The sequence below is a fragment of the Phyllostomus hastatus genome, unplaced genomic scaffold, assembly GCF_019186645.2.
Source record: "Phyllostomus hastatus isolate PE091 unplaced genomic scaffold, TTU_PhHast_1.1 phas_scaffold_12, whole genome shotgun sequence".
Taxonomy (NCBI): domain Eukaryota; kingdom Metazoa; phylum Chordata; class Mammalia; order Chiroptera; family Phyllostomidae; genus Phyllostomus; species Phyllostomus hastatus.
In genome coordinates this window covers 14,886,396-14,896,704 of record NW_025334007.1, presented here as the reverse complement: position 1 = coordinate 14,896,704, position 10,309 = coordinate 14,886,396, and the positions used below count along the sequence as shown (strand labels likewise).

Genomic DNA, 10,309 nt, shown 5'->3' with positions numbered 1-10,309 from the left:
TCTAGTAGATCGCGGAGGGGGAAATGTCATGGAGGATAAATACCAGCTTGTGCTCAAGGTTATTATGAGATGTTGGTGACTTTCCCAAGTGTTAATGGGCAGTGCGTGTGCTATGGAGGGGAGAGAAGCAGCAATTTTTAAACCACTGACTGGTTCATTATCCTGACAAATGTCCATCTCAAACTTAAATTTATTAATGTTTTTTAAACTTATAACCTGATGACTACTTATGCTTCAAACATTCCAACTACATTGCCCGCAGGCCATAGGCTTGTTTTCAGTGTGTTGGAAGCTCTTTCCAGCTGCAACTCTCCTTTTCTTCCAGCAGACTAGCAACTTCATTTCATGGTAGTTGTTTCCTCGTCTTAGACATCATTTCAGTTTTGTAACATTTCTGATCTGTAGTCCATAGGAGGTCCCTTAACTAAGCTTGCATTTGCTGATGAGACACTAGATGGCAAAGTCAGCCCGTTCGGTGAGTGTGCTGCCGCCTCCAGTTCATGGGGGGATCCACTCGATTTGGAATACCTTTGAGTACCTGCAGTCGAGTTGCTGGTTCAGAAAGACTAGAAAAGTCAAGTGCATCAGGTTTTAAAAGCAGCATTTATTGATTGAAAATAAATGTGTAGATAAGCTCTCAGTAGCATGGAATCCACATTATTTTTTAATAGACTTGAAGTATGTGTGTGCTTTTAACAACCACCACATTCAAATGGAAGTGAATTTTCAACATTTTACTGAGAAAAAAAAGTTAAAATTCTTCTGTTAGCAGCTCTCCATAGTTTGACAAGCTTTTAGAAAGAGATAAAAACACACTACAGTGGTGTACATTGAACATTTATTACAACTAATTGGCAATGGGATAAGACAGTGCACACGTGGCCTGAATATTGGTCACAATCACAACAAAGCTTAATCCAGCCCAGCAGGTACAAATGAAAGTGTAAACTGTGAGGATGTTTACCTATGGAATATGTATAAAAGTGACATTGATGCAGCTTTTAAAAATATAGGGCCCACTAATGCCATTTGACCTCACTCAGCTCTCACTTTTATATGAAATATGTTTTTATTTCTATAAGATTTCCCATAACTAGAGAATGCTATGGAAGGGCAGGAAGCTGCCCCTAAAGTTTGCGGCACTTCTAAGTGGAGGGAAGCAATAAGGGTGAGCGAAGTAAATTTGGCTGCAACAAGCACCCCAGAAGGAATGTTAGTGCTTTAAACGACTTAGGCAATATGCTTTGTGAAGCGAGGAACTCATTTTCTGTAAGACTGTCATGAAGATTTCCTGGTAAATCAACATTTCCATTTGGGGACATCAAAAACAATCCAGTGAAAGGGCTAAATGATTACCACCCAAAATTTATCTCAGGAGTCAATTACTTAGCCTTAAAAATAACATGCTATTATGAAATAGTCAATCTGTGTTCATCCCACCTTTGGAATGCCAAAGAAATAATTTTTAGTGTAAACAAAATTCCAATTTAGTCATGTGTTTTCCCTTTGTTTCCAGGTGTGTAGTTTCCAGTAAGGGTCTTTGGTATAATTTGGCTTTTAAAGTTTCAACGTAAGAGTTCGATTTTTATTCATTTGATATGTGATGCCAATTCCCTTTATTCTCATATAAACTGAAGTGTACTGATCTTTGGTTTCATAAGTTTCCTTTGCCAAAGACAGTATTTAATAAATGTATATTGCCTGATTGTCATTTTCATAGATATAATCAGATTAAGAGAAACAGACCTATAACACTTATGGTATCCAGGTACCTTTCTTTTTCTGTATCACTCAAATTCATGTTTATGTCTCCTAAGTTATGGTTAACCAAAGTTCCCTTTCAAAAAAAAAAATTGTGTAGGCCTGAATGAAGCAGCTTAGCGTAACAGTTAATACTGATAAGACGTCATCTTACACCATTAGCTAACATGGACATGAAGGCAGTGACCATCTACAGTGTGTGAAATGCCACAAGAAGTCATCAACAAGGGAGGAGAGTTATGTCAGTCCAATCTCTTCAAGAACACTACGTGGGGTTTCGGCTTCCTGTGGAGGGAAAATGTGAGACTGGTGAGCAGACCTGCGCGGCTGGAGAAGGTGAAACTGACACAGAAGGACGTGCAAGTTTCAGGGCGGCAGCGAGCAGTTCAGTGGTATGGGCGGACTCCACTACTGCAAGCCAGTGGTTATTTCTGGTTTTGTGTGGGAGCCACAGGATGTTTTCAGCATGCATTAAATATCTGTTGCCTACTGACCTGTGTGCTGGACACTTGCTGTAACACAGAAAGCAGCCAAACCCACAGGCGATTTACGGAATCGTTGCCTGCCTCCAGGAAAGGTTCTCTTGGTGTTAAAATTCAAAACCTCCCGTAAACAAAAATGGGAAACTCTGAATTCTCCTGATTCTTCACATAATTTTGATTTCTGTGCTTTGGGGAGGGGGCCGTCACATGTATTTAGAGAAATGTCTTCCTCTGAGTTTTTACTCCATTTTTGTCCCAGCAGCAAGGCTTCAGAAACTTACCTCCCCAGACCTTCCCAGGGCAACCAATGGCTTCAGTGGAGGTAACGTACATAAAGAATGCTCTGGGATAAAAGATATTTTTGTCCTATGTAACAACCAATACTAACTTGAAACATCAAAGGAAGACAAAGCAGGCATGTATCTAGAAAAAAATTATTTAAAAATTTCCCGAAGTGGCTGATTTTGCACTTCACAAAATAAAAAGGGACCAAGTTGTTCAAATTTCAGGTATTACTAGCAACAATTTTGTAATTAAAAGGCATAGTATATTTTAATGAAGGAAAACAATGTAATTTTTAGTATCCAATAATAAATTAACTTACTTTTGCATCCTGATTGTGGTAAAGCACAAAACAAGGGGAAAAAATACATTAAACCTTAAGTCCATAATATTGAATTGTATGTTAAGCACTACATAGAATAATCTAAGTCACACTTAAACGCTATGGTCTGTTTCCTCATTGGGAAAACAAGGATCATTGTACTTACCTTCATGTACAGAGATTAAGGGATAAGGCTTAGTACCCAACTCACAAAATTGCTCCAAATCTGTTGGCTGTTAGCATTACACAGTTGCAATCTAAATGGAGTTACTGAGCAGTTAGTAGTAAATGAAGTCCTGTAAAGCAACTCTATATATAAAGTTCATATAATGACCTTTTAGTATGTTTGTATACTAATGAAAATGGGTAAAAATCAGCCTTGGTGACATAGGCTATTTTTTATGAAGTATTCTTGCCCCCCAAACTTGAACCTCAACCTAGCCAGAGTACGGATCTAAATAAATATGGACGGTAAGAAAACAAGTTCAACATCGCCACAAGACTGCAATGAGCCAAATACAGAATGGAGGGAATTTTACAGCACAGGTGACTCAGTTAACAACAAAAAGGCGAGGGGGAGAAAGCAGAGGAGCTGTGAAAAACGAAGAGAGGCTTAAGAGACATCAGCTACATATAATGTGAGCCTTGTTTGGAATCTGGTTTTGACGAACCAATTCTAAAAATATATTTTTCAGATTATGAGTGATGCAGTGACTGCTACACTAAGGAGGCAGGTTGTTTTATGAAAAACTGAACCACAATTACCATTAATTTCATGGGATGTGGTACTTAATGTTTTAGGGATACATACTTTAGTTTTAAAGATGAAATGATATGATGTCTAGGGCTTGCTCTAAAATACTGAGGCAAAATGGGATGGTGGTGGCTGATGAAATTAGTAATCAAATCAGAGTACTGAGCTGATGGTTATTGAAGCTGAATGACGTATATACATGAGGATTCCTCATACTATTCTATTTGCATGTCTCAGTTGTCATGGTATAATTTTGAAAGAAAGTCCAATGGAAATGATATAATACTCCCAGGAGTGATGTAAGCCAGCCAGTCTCTTTCATTTTTAATGTCTAGCCTTAAACATTAAATACACTGAATCACATACGTAGTAAAATAAAACAATTTTAAAACCCTCTTCATTTAATGTTAAATACTTTTAAAAATACCATACAATTTCAGTGTATTAATTAAAAGGTTGCCTACATCAAGTTCTATACATTGAACAGTCTTAAGCTTACCCATGTAAAAATGTCCACAATCCTACTCTCTGGAGCTGATTTCTTCTATGTGCTCGCTGCCTATGCCAATCAATCTTACATTGCATTTCTTCAGGAGAACCATGTTGCGTTTCAAATATGCATTATTTAAAACACTTGTCTTTTTAAAAAGACCCAGAGTTATTTACACATTTTATTCCTTTGAGATTTGTACAGATAGTACAGTAGTTTTTTTCAAATTGTGTTTATAACATAAAGTGTAATTTTCACATGTTCACACTGAAACTGTAGCTCAAAATTGCCTAGGAAAACCATTACCCAAGAGTCAAATTCATAAATACATAGAAAGTAGAATGGTGGTTACCCAAGGGCTAGGGGAAGAGGGAAATGGAGAGTTGTTTAATGGGTACAGAGTTTCGGTTTTGCAAGATGAAAATTTCTGGAGATTTGTCACAACAATGCGAATATGCTCAACACTACTGAACTGTGCACTTAAAAAGGGTTAAGCTGGTAAATTCTGTTACGTGTTTTTGTTTTTGTTTACCACAACTAAAAACATTATCTGGAAAAACTAAAATGTGAAATACATTATCAAAAGCGATGGAGAAGAAAAAGTCATTCACATGAGACAAAGTACATGCAATATTTTTATTTCAGACATGCAAGGAATGCTATTTCAGAATCTACTAATTCAAAGCAAGCAGCTGTATACAGAAAACAAAACAAGCAACATCTTGTTACAACAGCTCAACACACAGCATCCAGAACAAACAGGCATGAGACAATGCATATTTATGCAGCATTAAAACCAGGTAAATAATACATTACAGGGCAGGGAGCGGGATGGAGGGGGAAAATGGAAATGAAAGACCAATGTTTTGCAACGCTTTCAATGTATAATGCTAAATTCATTTGCTAGCCCATCCAGGTGCTATGGTGAATGGTGAGCACTGCTTTGCATGCCTGCCTCACACACATTTTCATAGGTCTTCTTTCGGTGGCAAGCCAGTGTAAGCGTCTTGAATTTACTGTTTAATGACAGCTTACTGAACTCAGGCTTTACACTCTCTAGGTATAAATAATGAGTTATTTGGTACTTTCCTTTTATAATCAAGTATGTTGCATGTTTTACTAAAAGTATACACAATAATGATCAATATGAAAGGTTTTAATATTCAGAAATATAAAACCATAGTTAACAAATCATTAAGTATTTTAAATGAAGACAATAAGATAAAACCATAACCGGTATGATATAAGTATTTAAACCTATTCAAACATTCGAATCTGACTATAGAAACTCAGTAGGAATATTTTGAAAGGGTTACTTACTATCAGATATTGCAGGTGAGATTTTTCTGACATAGCTTTCTGATAGTTCTTAAAGGGATTGTTTGGTATTATACAGCACACATGTGATTCAATAAATGTGGCATTACAAATTTCTTAAAAACTGTGCATCTTTTACCTTAAATGATGTAATTGTAGATTTTACTAGTATTTCCGAACACACTTGTAATGTGATACATTAAAACACATTAGCTCATACAGACTATAATATAGTCGCACTAAATATAGTCCCCCCCCCCCCAACATTTGAAGACCAAACCACACTATATATTATGGCACTGCTTATTGAAACCTAGCATTTCAGCTGTATTTTCTTTGGCAAACACTGTAACAATGGCTAGGTTTGCCTCTTACAAGATTAATCACAAACGGTTCACAAGTGACATGGATGTGTTTAAGATGAAATATTACGAAAACATTCATAGGTCACATTTTTTCAGAAGAAATTAAGCTAGCTGCAAGCAGGAGTAAGCTACATCAAGATCACATATAGAATGAAAATAAAACAGAAAAGAGGACTAAGAACAGGAAACAATTACAATTGTAAAGGTACTGATTCTGAAACATTCTATTATTATAAGATGGTCACCAAGCTGAGGATATTTTCTTTCATAAGTATATCAGCTTTCTATTTCCTCTGTGAGACTGCATACGCGTCGAGGAGTCATTTAGTACACTGGGACATTAAAATATTCATGACGTGGCTACAAAAGAAATGCATATGTTCTTATACACAGTATACAAACTAACAATCAGATTTCTAGAAGGCCTAGTGTACAGTAAAGAAGACTTAAATGAAACAAATTTTTGTTTTTGTTGTTTGGTTATGGCTGAATATTTTAACTTCTAAACAATGCCCAGAAGGAGTTCAGATTCTTTTTTTATTAACTTGACCATATTTATATGTAAAATCAAAATGACCTACATCCTAGAGAATCCTACAATATTTTCAGTGTAAGTCATCTGGTCAATGCTGAGTTAACTGAAAATTCGAGCAGAATACTCCCTCCCACCAGCATGTTCAAGTTCATCAGGATTCTGTTACACTAAGTCAAAGAATTTAATCCCTCAATGAAAATCATTACATCCTAAGACAGCCATAAACTGTTTTACAGGATCTTAAAGGAAAATCTTTCCCAAGAAAAAGTGAAAAAGTAGTCACCCATCTGGTATTTTAAGTAGCAACAGATGTTTTTAGCGGTTCCCTTAGCTTAAACACACACACATGCACACCAAAAGACTGCCTCTGAGTCTAGGAATATATTTCTTATTAAACAATCCTTTAAAGAACTGTCCAAACAGATCTGTATCTGTACCTACAGATGTATCTAAAAAGATGTTTCTCACATCAGTGAGGTAACCTGAGGGGAGGTTTTAAACTGACCTTAGAGTGTCCGGAGATGAATTTCTAGGGACTCCAAGAACCTCCTGAAACTAGAGGCAAAATTATGTGCAGATTTCCTGAGAAGAGGACCCGTGGGATAATACCCCCACCAAAAGGCTTGTGCACTCAAAAATTTTTAAAGTCTAAAACTGCTTATTTGAGAGCTTTAAAAATATCCTCATTTCAGTATTTATTCAGCTTGGTGCTTTAAAATGATAGACTACAAAATCATGTAAACTGTCCCAGTAAAATAAGAAACAGATTCTTATAAAATAACCATTAAAAACAAAAGTATCTGAAGAGAAAAGCCATTTAAATTACACTCCTCGGGTAATTCCTAAACAGTTTAAAGAGGTAATTTCCATTTTTTCCCACCCAGAATAGATTATAGTGGAATGAAGCAAGCAGCAAGTTAAAATAATTATAATAAATTAAACCTCCAAATGCTTCATTTCTTCTAGAAGCTCATTTTCCACGGGGAATTCTATATCTGTATCAATGGCATCAGTGAGTCACAGTATTTAATAATACTTTTTGTCAATGAACCACTTTAAGCATTTTCTGTGTAACACAAAATAAATCATGGGTCATTACAAGAGCAAAATTCAATATTATCAGTTAAATGAAGTAATTGGGACTATCCCTTGGGATTTAATGTAATTAGACTTTTCAGGTAATGCTAAACCATAAATAATAAACTTAACAAACTTTTAATTACAAACTAAATTATATATCCTACTACATTTTGATGCATGTCAGTATTCCAGCACGTATTCTAGTATGCTTTCTTACACCTCATGCAACTCTTGTGGTGATACACATTCATTCTATTTTCTGGAGAGAGAATAAGAAAAGTTTAAGTCTGTCAAATAATCTTTCACCTATATAATACCAAATCTTTGAGCATTAATATTATAGCTTTTAATCCTTTTCTCTCTTAATTTTACACCATAGAGAGCATATGCCCGTTAAAAGAAGTTTCCCAAATAGGGCTGAGTACACAGCCATTCCTCCCCAGAGGAGACTTAACTATGAAAGAGAATAAATAATTCTATAGGAACATTTCTCAAGGGTGGTAGACCTTCCACTCCTCTTAGGAAATGGTTGATGACAAACCACACTATTTTTTACAGCCAATGATCCAGATTGTACTTGAACAAGAAATTAGCATTCATCAATTATGAAGAACAGTCTTCATAGAGAGAAAACACTGTATTGGGAAAACATCCTCTGAGAAAAACCCTAAAAAATAAATGTATTCTTTTACTACTTTTAAGTTGCTAGATTTTATTTTTTTAAGATTTTATTTATTTATTTTTAGAGAGATGGGAAGAAAGGGAGAGAGGGAGAGAAATATTGATGTGAGAGAGAAACATCAACTGGGTACCCAGCCTGCAACCCAGGCATGTGCCCTGACCGGGAACCGAACCAGTTTTCAGGCTGTTTGCTCAACCCACTGGGCCAAACCAGCCAGGGTGCTATAACATATTTTAAATAACTTCCCAGTTTAGACTGATAGGCCTGAAAATGTTATGCTATAAACAATATTTAAGGTTGATTTCACCATGTTTATTGAGTTTAGAGAGGGGAAGGGAGAGGGGGAGAGAAACATCGATCCACTGCCTCTTGCATGTGCCCCGACTACGGACAGAACCTGCAACCCAGGTATGTGCCCTGAGCGGGAATTGAACCTTCAACCCTTTTGGTTTATGGGATGATGCTCCAACCAACTGAGCCATGCTGTCCAGGGCTAAGATCGATTTTTAACTAAATGATAGATATGCACATAATTACCCAAGTATTAAACATAACTCTAGTATTCTGGGCCCTGTACCACCAGTACCTCTTAAGAATCATGGAATAATTGTATTTAGAACGAGGAAGGTGAGAGAGTAAACTGTCTCAATTACAAACAAGGGGCCCTGTGCAGAACTGGACCTGCTATCTTCTACCACCCAGGAAACTGAGTTTTTAGATACACTAAAACATCAGTGGTGCAGATTACGTGGGAATGTGGGCCAGAATAAAAATAGAAAAACATTTTTATTCTAGTGATATTACAAATATACAAATCACAAGTTTCCCTTAGTACAGACTCTTGGAGAGCTAGTTTTTGAATAACGATTAGGCATTTATCATTTTCAATCTGAAATGGGCCTTCAATCCTGGCCAATCCTTGTGCTCATCACTGATTCGCTCCCTGTTAAGTGCATTCCAGAGCCTCACATTTCCCTCAAGCTCGCCACCTCTTCCTTTCCTCCTCAGTTCCCGGCAGCTCTCCGCTAGCTCGTGCAGCTTCTCAAAGCCAAGAAAATGACAACACTCTCAACTTCACTCGCCCAGCCCATGAGGAAAAAAATCTACAGCTTTCCCAACATTATTTCCTCAAGAAAGGGGGAAAAACTCATCTTGCCCAAGACCAATGTTTGATTCCGTTCCCATTCATCCTCAATATAGGTCCTTTCCCTTTATCCTATTACTGGTTTTCATCACTCTCTGCATTAGTTCCTTCTCCTTAGTACGCTTATGTTCGACTTTCCTCCATACTAAGAATAATCTTTTTCTCACCCCCTACAAAAAGGACCAGATGTAGTGCGAAGTGTAGGATAACAAACATTTTGAGGAATGGAGTTACACCTGTTCTCAAAATCACCCACGTTCCTTAAAAAAGACAAACTCATTACCTTAAAAATTCCCAGGCATTCACCATACAAGGGTGATACGATGCAAAATGATGTGGGAAAACTGGTAAGCTAGCCATTATCTGAAGGCTTAAGTCCTATTGCTATGAGAATCGCTTAGGTAAACTCGCGGTAGTGAATCTAAAATTGAAAACCTAGTCTCCGATTTCCTCTTTCTAGTACACAATGTAGTCAGAGAAAATAATTCACATTTAGTAAAAAATAAATAAGTGTAATTTGAAGTTACAGCTCTATTCCACTTTTTCTTGCAAAGGGGCTTCATTCATTCCTTGCATATAAAGTAGTGTCCTTTGTCCTTCACGTTCTAGAGATACAGTGGTTCTTTTGATTACCCCTCACTGAATTCTGTGGCAAAGTCCTTACTAACTCTGGAACCCTATTCCCTGTGCTGAAGGCCAAAGGGCTAGAGAGCCAGAAAGTATGCAAACTCACTGAGATCCATTATTAGCAATGAATGGAAAGGAGAATTGAAAGCACTTTTTAAGTATCTTTTAGATGACAAGGCTCACAGTGTCAGTGCTGTTTCACAACCAATTGTGAGGCACTAGGAAAGTCAAGTGATTTTTGTTTTTTACATTAAATTAGTAACGAGTGCCAAGAACAGTAATTGCTCCAGGTGGTGGAAATGGTAAAATGGTAAGACAAATGCTTCACTGTACATGCTGAAACTTTCTTTTTAGCAACAGCTACTCTAAGTTTTACCTGATGGAGTAACACAATGTATACTCTTCCATTCACACAGTGTTCATTTAAAAAATTATAAATTAGAAAATTTTATACTTTTAAATGTACTT

The 10,309-nt window shown here is 36.7% G+C and overlaps 1 protein-coding gene across 5 annotated transcripts in view; it reads right to left on the bottom strand.

The window, feature by feature from the left end:
• Positions 1 to 821: 821 nt before the first annotated feature.
• AP1S2 (adaptor related protein complex 1 subunit sigma 2) overlaps positions 822 to 10,309 on the bottom strand; it is a 28,072-nt gene continuing 18,584 nt past the window's right edge. For 2 of the 5 annotated variants that reach the window (XR_006787682.1, XM_045856014.1), the window contains one exon: positions 822 to 2,046. Coding sequence is in view for 4 of the 5 variants with exons in the window: in XM_045856014.1 (XP_045711970.1) it covers positions 1,999 to 2,046 (48 nt within the window). In the remaining variant the exon portion in view is untranslated. Of the gene's footprint in view, positions 2,047 to 2,847; positions 2,857 to 4,059; positions 6,134 to 6,813; positions 6,864 to 10,309 lie in introns of those variants that run through there. The other 3 variants (XM_045856013.1, XM_045856012.1, XM_045856015.1) reach the window with 3 other exon arrangements.